This window comes from Papaver somniferum, unplaced genomic scaffold (genome assembly GCF_003573695.1).
Source record: "Papaver somniferum cultivar HN1 unplaced genomic scaffold, ASM357369v1 unplaced-scaffold_118, whole genome shotgun sequence".
Lineage (NCBI taxonomy): Eukaryota > Viridiplantae > Streptophyta > Magnoliopsida > Ranunculales > Papaveraceae > Papaver > Papaver somniferum.
The window spans coordinates 16,209,132-16,220,036 of NW_020620825.1; the positions used below are offsets into that span (position 1 = coordinate 16,209,132).

Below are 10,905 nucleotides of genomic sequence, written 5' to 3' on the forward strand. Positions count from 1 at the left end.
TGCCGTTCCGCAACACACAAAACCTGGATAAATGAACAGTAAGCCTGACGTTTCGCGAGGTCATCAAATCACCAAAGAAACTCCAGAGTGTGAAAGTGGATGGTGGTCAACGATTTCATATCCAATATTCTAGGGTCGGACAGAGAGCATTACAAGTGACGGTGCATAAATATACATATTGTATTTTTGCACTTTTTGTATACATCCATGATCCATCCCCACAGAAGTAAGAAATTTCCGCATCAAATAGAAAACGCGGTCGCTAAGCCTACACGCATAGGCGGCGGCTACGTATCTCCCATTCAACATAAACGAAAGTAAACAAACAAAACAGAAGCTATGGTAATATTATTTTTCAACTAATCTCATTATTCTCCTTAGAAATAGGGAGAGAGCGGCGTCATAAACACTAGTATACTTTCATCAACATGGTAGGTTCTAGGTAGGCAATCATGTTGGTGCATGCACCGTTGCATGCATGTTTAACCATTTAGGGATGGTTTGAGAGACGGGATGGAGCGAATCTCAAGTTTAACTGTTAGGTCTCGTGAGATATATGAGACCTAATAGTCAGTTATGCCGTGTCCATGGAGAACTTGACTTGGTGGTGTATGATTCCAAAAACGTACTACAAAAAGATTGAAAAGAAAGGAAACAGAAATCCCCATTTAACCCAAAGTTTCCCTTCTTGGCAGATTCATGAAAAAGAATAAATCTATTAGAAGGCACCGACTGTACGATCCATTACAGCTATCTGTTCTTTTTTTCTACAAATGTGAAGTCTTTTTTCTAAATGAAATTCTACAAATGTTCTTATCACGGTCACATTTCATCGGTTCACTGTAGGAAGATTTTTGACCTGGTAATACTTTACTTGGGTCCCTCGTACAATTTAATCTTTTTTTTTTTTTCCTTTCTTTCTTTCTGTAAACATAAATCACTCGTTTCGTTTGGATAATCACACTTTATTTTTTATAATATGCTAGTTGCTTAGATGGTTCTTACGACTTACAATATTCTTCCTTCCTTTGTCTATCCTTCATTCCAAGCCCGTTTAGCTGCATATATATAACCTATCTGTTTCCAACAAAGTTCTTCAAAAACTTCTCTTTCGAAAAAAAAAAAATCATCCAAGCTCTTAGTTAACTTTGAAACCCGAGCTAATTTATTTTGCTTATAAGAGAGATCTAATTAATTGTTACATCAAGCCATATAATCCAGTGAGGTACGTATACATATACATTCACAAGAGAGGTTAAACGTAAAAGATTAAAGAGTCATGTGTTCAACTACAAGGATTGTAGGTTCTTTTGGTTTATCCAGTGATCGTCTACTTCTTGCTCGTCATCAATCACGCGTTTCTTTCATTGTTAACTCGAACCGGAGCTTTTTGAAGACTTCCACATCAAAATATGTCGGTAATTTATTATCAAACTCCGGGTTTTTACCGCTGAAAATCCGTGCAGAACATCAACATACAATAAACGATAAAAAGAAGATGTAAGGCTTCTTTCTTCGCCAGATATTTGTCTTATTGTTCTACTTAGTTAATTATACAAAAAACACTTCTCTTCCTTATCCAAAATGCTAAAACTTACTAGTTTACTAATACAACGTACCTTTGATCCTCGAAGGGGTGTGAAGGCCAACGGAGGCACCGGAACTCCAGGACCTTCCCATGGTGGCTGGTAATTATCTTTACAGTACAACTATAATTTTATTAATTCCCCGATAATCTTCAAACTAATCTCCCTACACTCTATGATACGTTAATTAAAATATGAAGCAACTGTGCAGGAAAAGCTGGATTCTGGGAACGTTGCTAACAATATTACTACCATTCTGGAAGTACCCATGGGGTCCATTATTAAAAATTAAGAGTACGAGAACTAAAATTTGATTGCTTAGTTTGTCTCTATGAACACAAAACCTTTAACAAACATAATAATGGATTATTTTTTTTGATGTTATAGGGAATGTCGAAACATTTGTGGGCGTGATCGATGCAGGAACAGAGGTGCTGGAGAAAGTTGCTGACGAAATTGTAAAAGTTGCGGACGAAGTTGCCGAACATTTGCCAGAAGGTTCGTAACTTAGAGAAACAGTATGTAATGTTTACCATGTGGCACAAAATGTAGTCGATGGTGCACATAAAGCCGATGAGATCATTCACAAGGTAATTTAATCTTTAATTATCTATCTTAACTAATCCAGAATCTTTGTGTGACTCGATATATATACCCTTTGCTTAAAACAAAGTAATTAGGAATTTTTAATGCATGTCTAATCAATATTATATTGCATGCAGATTGAGAAACTAGAAGAAGAGGCTGAGGAAAGGTTGGAGAAAATCAGGGAAGAAGGAGAAGAGAAAAGCGTAGAGGCCAAGGAAGCGAGGGAAGATGAAGAAGTCAAAGACGTTGAAAAGGTCAAAAATGAGAGTCAAGAAAATGCTGTGGAGGAGGAAAGCCAGATAGTCATAGAACCAGGAGTAGTTGTGAATCAGGAAATTACAATGACAACTGCCAACACCACAGAAGTCATAGAGCAAAAAGAACAACAACAATCAGACAAGTAAAAGTTAGTATTTTTATATAGGTCATCATAAAAGTGTTCGAGTGGTCAATGCGCAACTTGGACTATTTGTAAAATAATTTCTAATTATATTCCTTTAAATTGTTTTTACTCATAGTTGTAATGAATTATTACATTCTTTCAGAATATGCTTATTTCTTGCACATTGGAGTGCTCAATACAGAATAGCAAATAAATTGTGCATCTTAGTATCACTGCTGAGTTCGATTTCCCTGCAAAGACTCGTGTGAACAATCAATGCTCATGCTGCATCATTGAAAGAGGCATCACAAATAATATCTAACTAGTTTGGTGTCTGACTTTTCGTGTTAGGCAAGGCAGTACTTAGATTCAAGGAATATACTATGAACTGAAAGAAGTAGTTACAGGTTTTGTAGTGAGGTTTTTAAACAACACAGACGAATCATGATGTCTTGTAGGTATAATGTTTTTGAAACACTTAACAAGATCTGAAGATTGAATATTCCGAAGACCTTCCTCCGAGTGACTATTACTAGCTGGGTTTTATCAGATCCCTGTACAGGTTAACAAGGAAAGCACCACCTCTCTTTTTTTTTTCTTTCTTTCTAGAGACCGTTTAAGAAGATCATAAATGCTTCTTCGGGTTTCTCATAGGCCTTTTTGGCCAATGGAGGATGCTGCAAAAGCACCCTGTTAAAAACTTCCCTAAAGAACTAATTAAAGAGCTTTTTATTTATCCCTATGTTGGCTGCTTCAAGGTTTCAAGATACCCAAGTAATGGAGCCTGGTTCCAATATCATGTATCATTAGTTAGAAATACGAGTACCGAGTTTGATTGTCCGGCATATAAAAGACATTTTGAACTCTTAAGCAGCAATATTTGTCTAGCACGACTGTGTAAACATCTCCCCTTACTACAGATAGTAACAAATAACTGATCCAAGTACAAGTGTACAACTTCAGCTTTTAGAGCAAACAAACATGTTGAATTAGGACAGATCATGAGAAAAAATTCAACCGGACAAGATAACACATCCATCTCCCCGTTAAATAGCTTTTTTCAGACAATGTCTGTTTACGAAACAAATCCATATACATTGACGTAACTAGCTTGGTAGTACTATACATACGCACATATACAACCCATTCCCATTTGTACATTCTCATTTTCTACGGAAAACTACACTAAAATTTTCAAACAATGGACTTGTGAACATCCCTCAGATGGTTGTAGCAATCATCGCTACTCTTAAAGGACTCCAAACATTCCCAGCAAATATGACCCCCACACCTGCACTCAACGTGGTTACATCCTTCTACTTTCTCTATTGTGTATCCACACTTAGGGCAAGTCTTCACATTCTCCTTCCCTTTCCTCCATTGTAGTAACGAAGAATCTGGATCTTCCTTGAATACTTTGTATGCCTCGCACGTTAAGCAAGCATGGTATTCTAGGTGGCACTTTCTGCATGTTTCGACATAGCATGCACCACAGAGAAATGGCGCTGAATTTGTTTCTTCAGCATTTGCTACACGATAAACAGATGGACAGTCGGGAGACGGACAGAACTTGTAAATGCCACCACTTGATGCCACAAATGCTCCAACAGAAGCCCTAAAAAGCTCGTCCAACTTACCGGATGAAACCAGAGACCTGAGATCTGTTAGGAGTATTGGATTCTTACAGTCTTTGTGGGCACAACATATTGGAATTGAATCCTGGTTCTTAATTGCGGACTCAATCTGCTCCACCAAGCACGACCTACAGAACCTATGAGAACATGCTTCAAGCTGGTAAGATTCCTCCAGCTCACACAAGCAAATGGAGCAAGCAGACTCTTCACCTTCAGACCCAGAAAGCAAATTTCCAGTAAGAGGACGTGCAATATCATAAATCATCTCCTCCACGGTTTTCTTCATATCCTCGTTCCCTTGGACGGAGACAACATGCCGGCGTATGTTCAATGTAATTTCAGCACCAGGAACCTTCTCCTTGAGCCAATGAAGATCGGGCCCAAACTTCAAAACAACTTCTCTCATTAGATCATAAGGGAGATGTGAACCTCGGAGACGGATCTCAGGTTGTCGTCGTTCACGAAGACTTGCTAGGGACCCCACCAGCATATGCTCAGCCTTACTAACCTTATCTTCAGGACCAAAAACCCTAACATTCATTCGCTGTTTATCATGCAAAATATATGTCCCCGTCTCTCGCTGTATTGATCTCATTAGACCTACTCCATCTAAAGAACAAAGGAGCTGCAATGTTCGTGGAGTAAGGCTAGCATGATTTATAATCTTCCCTTTCATTAGCTCTTCCAGTGGCCTTCTAAATTCCACAAGAGTTCTTGTGGCATTTGCAGATATCTTCACTCGATAATAGCCATTCTCATTTCTTTCAGTATCGTAGTAAACATCTGCGCGAAAAGGCAATTCGGATTTGAATAAGAATCCAGTTTATCTGATTAGTAAAAGGTAATTTGACATAGTGCGGATAAATTTTTCTTCAATTCTATGTGAGTGCACGAATCAACTGTAAGATAGGACTTGAGTAAACCACCCACCAGGTACTAAAATCCAAAATGGCAGTTATTAGCTAATCTGACCCCATTTTAAAGGTCAGTCTAAAGGTATCTAAGTTCATTAATCGGTTGAGAAAAATGGGAGGCGGGTACACAGACAGAATTATAAATCTGGAGAGATAAACTTAACAAGAGCAGACAGCAAAACAGTGAAAGTCAAGTCCACATCTGACTAGTATTATTCTCTATTATACCGTCACCGAAGATTAAAAATGTACCAGAATAATACTCCTCTGAAAGTCAAGTCTAGATGAGTATACTAGTGCAGTCGGGAAATGCGCCAAAGAGTATAAAAAATAAAAGGGCGCAAGCACAGCATATTAACAGAGAGCGACGTGAATGTATGCCAAATTACATGATGGTGTTCCAAAGAGGTCAGAAGCGCAAAATTGTATTAACAGTCAATATGCACCACTAATCTGTGTAAATCCTAAAAAAATTGTTTCTGGATATTCTGCCCTAGGGTGTATAAATCGTCTTAACCAAGCATATCATGAAAAATAATAAGTGAAATTAAATATTTTTAAGATAAGGATACAAGAGAAATACCGTCACGTCCACTGAAGCTTTCAAATAAAGAATCTAGATGTTTCCCGATGAAAGAATAGACAGCAGCAGGACAGGATACTGAACTGTCAAACTTCTGATGGCACTGGATCTTCTGCCATGAGAAACAACCTGGAAGTACTTTGCCTCTGATGTTATCCAAAGCCTTCGCTGCCTCCAGATATAATCCTCCATAAAATGTGATCAAGGCTCTCACTGAATAATCTTTTGGTTCAGGGGGGAACACCTGAACACGACAACAACTGGTAAGAGGGACCCTGCTAGGCATGAAAGGAGCAATTTCTCTAAGAAGTGCTTCTTCGCAAGCAGCCCATGATAGGTCTGGTACAGCATCTCCTCTCACCAAGTGAACATCCAGAATTGTTTTACTTGTTACATTTCTTAAAATTTCAAAGATTTCTGACTCTGAGACCTCTTTGTCGAGTTTAGATATTGCGACTGAATCCTGGTATTTCTTGCTGATCTCGCATACAACATGGTTTCTACCGATTACGAGGTTCGCACAATCATCAATAATAGACTGGGCATCTTCGAGTGCACATCTGATGAAAGCAACACCTTTACTGTACTTGCGTGGCCATGAAATCCTGGCCTTAATACCAGACTCTGGTATTGTTCTGTGATCAGACCCCATCTTTGTATGTGAAGGTAATACTTTCAAAAGAGAACCACCAAATTCAGCTCCATTCAGCTCTGCAACAGCTTTTTCAGCACTTTCTGGAGCAAGAAACGTTATCCGGCCCCACCTGTCAAAATCCTCACGATCCTGCCCATTGTTACCCCCATACTTGTGGAAACCAGAAACACCACATACACGTTCCTCAAACAACATTAATAGTTCCTTATCATCAACAGCAGAAGCATTTGCGTAGATAACTTCGACAGCTAAATATCTGTTTCCCAACTCCAGGTGCTTGATTTCAGCACCAGCTCCAAATAAAGCTACAGAAGGAGGAGCACTGGGGCCCCCACGGCACAAGAGTTTGTCAATGCATTCATTACTTAACCATCTCTTTTCGAGATCCAAAGCTTCTTTCACAGCACCACAAACCATTTCAATATGTTCTGATGAAGCAAATATTCGAACCTCTCCTCCTTCAACAGTTACTTCAATATTAATCCGGTCATCCTTGAAAGTTGTTTGAAGGCGTGATTCAAGGCGAAGTAAAGAACTGCTTGCCTTTCCACAGAACCTTCTCAAAACAGTATTGCCAGATCCAGTAATTAAAGCCATCTGAAGCTTCCCTCTCTCCATCTGTGAGATATCAAATGGAAGAGGAGGAAAGACAGAAGAAAGGCTTTCATAGTCAAAAGCTGTAACACACACCAAATACTGATGCGACATGGATATAAGTTCCCCAAAGACTACCCAGTTAGGTTTCTGACCATATACCAGCAATGAACATGAAGGGTGAAGTTGAACATGCTTTCCAGATAAAGCCACTTGATAACCAAGTCGGTCATGCCCAGAATACATGGCCACATTTTCTGCAAGAGATGAAAGTATAACCTTCTTCAAATTTTGATCATGCTCAGATTCTTCGCCTGGTTTCCAGTACCAGTAACCTGGGACAATAATGTCAAAATCATTTTTAAGACAACATTCCAATTCCTGTACTACGTCTTTGCATCTTCTCATGGATTTTGCATTAATGCTGTTTGTCCAGCACCAATGGTTTTTCTTCTCTGGAGGCACGGTCTCCCACTCCTGATATACAGAGAGCAGAGTGAAGAGGTCTCCGTTGCGATGGCAGAATTTCACCTTAAAGCAATCTGATTTTAACTTATCTTCTTCGTTTCCGACCCTGCAGAATATAGAACTAGCATTAGCCATAACAGCGGCAAGAACGACGCCTTCTCTACGCAAACGGAAGTGACAGCAATCGAGGATTAATTTTCCTAGCTGGGGCTCAATTCCCAATTTTATTATGTTTCTACCAGTGTCAGTTAATCTAAAAACACCATTATCCACCAAAATAGCACCCAACTGGATTAGATTCTTGATGGCTCTGTCAATTGCCTTAGGACTAGGAGCATCAACAAAATCAAACTCCTGTACATCTGTAACGCCTACGGAGAGAATCCTTAAAACTGCAACTCCTAAGTGAACCCTTTGAATCTCTGGTTCCTGATGTGAGGGCATCGACTGAAAATCAAACTTGGAATATAACCTGTAACACTTGCCTGGTGATGTTCGACCAGCACGACCAGCTCGTTGATTTGCAGCACTCCGGCTGACCGTACGAACTTTAAGAACATTCATACCACTGCTGGGTTCAAACCTACTTTCCTTAACCATACCAGAGTCGACCACATATTTAACACCCGGGATAGTCAAGGAAGTCTCGGCTATGTTTGTTGCAAAGATAATCTTTCGTTTAGAGTAATTCTGAAACACGCGACTTTGTTCTTCCGAAGATAGTTTTCCGTGCAAAGGCAATGGAATTGCATCTGGAATACCAAAATTTTCACAAGCCAATTCTACTTCATTCCCGGAAGTTAGAAAAGCAAGAATAGCACCCTCTTTCTCTGTTTTGTGTATCCTGGTTGCAATTTTAACAACTTCAGACACATATAGAGGACAGTTACCAGAATAGGGTCTCAAAGTTGAGAAAGCCTCTGAAAATTCACTGGGAACATATTCGATGTCAACAGGGTAGTTTCTCCCAGCCAAATGAACTGTATCACACCCAAAGAAATAGGCAGAAAGCTTGTCTGCGTCAGCTGTTGCAGACATTATAATAAGTTTCAGTTCAGTCCTCTTGAGTAACAACCCTTTAATTAACACCAACAGCAGATCTGTGTTCAAGCTTCTTTCATGAGCCTCGTCAACAATGATGCATGAAACTGAAGCCAATTTCTCATCATTCATATAGTGTTGCAGTAGGCAGTGATCTGTCATAAATATAACCTGTAGAGGATAAACTATTGTAATGGAAGCAAATGATACAAGAGTAAGACTTTATATTGAAGTTTCAGATCAAGATGTTCACATTACCTTGGAGTTGAATTTCTGCACAGATGAGTAAAACTGGCAACAGCTGATAGAATTACTATCATAACACCCGTCACTTTCTTCCTCAACCCTTTGTGCCAACGAAACAGCAGCAATTTTGCGAGGTTGGGTGCATATTATGGACCCATCACCCACTAGTCCAGAATCAGCAAGATACTGCACCAACTGTGTACTCTTTCCAGAACCAGTCTCTCCAATCAAGACGATTACCTATGTTAACTAGAGTGAGTAAATATTGATTAAGACAGCAAAGCAGCCCAGCCTCTTTCAGACATCTCGCAATTTCACACTTGGTTTAGAGTTTAGACAGAACCAGAGTGAAGTTGACTCGAACCTAGCACATGATTGGACAAAACCTAGTTTATGATGGTACATCGAATTTGTTGCACTACACAATTCCTATGTTTTGAAAAGGTTGCATTAAATCCATTATAGATCTTGGGAGCGTCACATTCTAGGACATATTTTACAGCACTAGCTAATAACATAAACATAGTAAAACTGAAACAAGTTATAATTAGAGAGTACTACCAGAATCTCTCCAAATTTGGACAGAAAACTGAAAATGTAGCTAAGACAATATAAAGGTACAAACAAGATAACACTACGACTAAGGAAAAGATATGTTTTTGTCACTCTATTTCTGATTGTGATACACTAACTCAATCGTACTACTAAAAAATATATCAACTTCATAAACCCACTACACAACTCAATTCAATACATAACAAAAGTAAAATACAAGCATTACCTGTTGCAGATGTATCTTCTCCAGAATCTTCCTGCGTGAGGTATAAATTGGCAAACTCTCTTCGAGCCGTCTACACTCTCGCATCAACACATAATGAATTTGACTCCAATTAAAATCATCTTTATTCAACTTAAAAACATCAATTTCACTAGAATATCCATTTCCCTCTACTTGCAAGTCCTGTAAATGACCAAGTATACAATTCATTGCTTCCCTAAATTCAGTCAATCTCTTTTTAATCAACTCCCTATCCGCAACCAACTTATCTTTCTTGGCTATATGTTCATTAAATTCCTGCAAACTAACATGTCCTCTCAAAAACGCTTGTATATCCGCAATCTCATTAGAAATATCTTTGATCTTCTTACCCAATTCCCTTGCAATTTCACATTCCAACACTTTTTCCTTGACATATTTAACAAATAAACCCTTCATTTTATCCATCATCTCATCTTTTTCAGAGCAAACAAACAGGTTAGGTATCAGAATTGGGTAAATATAAACACCTTCTAATCTTTTACTCCAGAACCTAATAATTGTATCTAAGGCATCATTCCATTGTCTAAAATACAATTTAATCGGAATTTTACCTTCTGGAAAAGTATCATACCCACTATCATAACTACTCACACCTACTCTACACTCTTTCATAATCACATCAATTTCTTTGGTTTTTAATCTCTTGGTATCCGAGTGTAACTCAACAGTATAATTAGGTTTACCAGAATCACATCTATTCGAGTAATTACCTCTGTCCTGATGAGTTATCCGTTTCACTGATCGAAAACCTCCATGAAAATCTCTTCCGGAACGACACCCTCCGGAAACAACCACTCGGCTCATCTTCTTCTGCTGAATTTTTTTTCTTCTTCCAATTTGTAAAACCTAGTAGCTGAAAATATAGATCTGGGTGGCACGAGCAAAACCCTAGTCCCTACCTTAAGTGATTTTAAATTTTAGAGAGAGAGAGAAGAGAAAAGAAGAAAACACGAAAAAAGTGGAAACTAAAACGATCTAGAACTTGAAAATTTGTTTTTTTCTCTCTCTAGAAAATTGTGTCCAGAAAAAGAAAACTGTATTTCGCGCCCAACTGTGTTGCATAAAACAGCTGTTTTGCAGTTGGGATGATCTTCATCTACTTCAGACCGTTGGATCATCTCCGATCTACTGGTTTCAGGAAACCAAACGGTGTGGTTTGTCATGGAGAGAATATCAAGGTTTTACCTTAAATCTATCAAACTTTTATAGTATTTCGAAAAAATTATTGGATAGAATTAATCGTAGCCGTTAATTGTAGGCTACGTGTGGGATTTTCGAATTTTAACGGTTTTGATTCTGAGAATCAGTTTCGTATATTTTGTAGGGTTTGTTTTTCAAGCATTGTAGCTGAATGTTGAAAGATCATTATCCCAACCGTGAGTCTGCATCATAAC

General features: G+C 38.6%; 2 protein-coding genes across 2 annotated transcripts; one reads left to right on the top strand and one right to left on the bottom strand.

The window, feature by feature from the left end:
* Window positions 1-997: 997 nt before the first annotated feature.
* Window positions 998-2,789, top strand: LOC113330317. Its single transcript, XM_026577130.1, has 5 exons — window positions 998-1,500; window positions 1,635-1,688; window positions 1,798-1,880; window positions 1,974-2,176; window positions 2,309-2,789. Exons 1-4 carry the CDS (start codon window positions 1,280-1,282, stop codon window positions 2,090-2,092), a joined length of 477 nt encoding a protein of 158 aa, XP_026432915.1. The 5' UTR covers window positions 998-1,279; the 3' UTR covers window positions 2,093-2,176; window positions 2,309-2,789.
* Window positions 2,790-3,560: 771 nt separating this feature from the next.
* Window positions 3,561-10,664, bottom strand: LOC113330600 (ATP-dependent RNA helicase DEAH11, chloroplastic-like). Its single transcript, XM_026577411.1, has 4 exons — window positions 9,473-10,664; window positions 8,704-8,931; window positions 5,688-8,616; window positions 3,561-4,973 (listed from the first exon to the last, which is right to left on the bottom strand). The coding sequence occupies exons 1-4, from the start codon at window positions 10,313-10,315 to the stop codon at window positions 3,751-3,753; spliced, it is 5,223 nt and encodes a 1,740-aa protein (XP_026433196.1). The 5' UTR covers window positions 10,316-10,664; the 3' UTR covers window positions 3,561-3,750.
* Between the last annotated feature and the right edge of the window lie 241 nt (window positions 10,665-10,905).

Excerpts from the sequence above, each read along its gene's own strand:
- LOC113330600 (XM_026577411.1), bottom strand. The coding sequence starts at position 10,315 with ATGAGCCGAGTGGTTGTTTCCGGAGGGTGTCGTTCCGGAAGAGATTTT. Across the intron at positions 8,617-8,703 it reads TGCAGAAATTCAACTCCAAG|GTTATATTTATGACAGATCA; the intron begins GTAATGTGAACA and ends TATCCTCTACAG. Across the intron at positions 4,974-5,687 it reads AAGCTTCAGTGGACGTGACG|ATGTTTACTACGATACTGAA; the intron begins GTATTTCTCTTG and ends CTTTTCGCGCAG.
- LOC113330317 (XM_026577130.1), top strand. The coding sequence starts at position 1,280 with ATGTGTTCAACTACAAGGATTGTAGGTTCTTTTGGTTTATCCAGTGAT. Across the intron at positions 1,501-1,634 it reads ATAAACGATAAAAAGAAGAT|GGGTGTGAAGGCCAACGGAG; the intron begins GTAAGGCTTCTT and ends TGATCCTCGAAG. Across the intron at positions 1,689-1,797 it reads GGACCTTCCCATGGTGGCTG|GAAAAGCTGGATTCTGGGAA; the intron begins GTAATTATCTTT and ends GCAACTGTGCAG.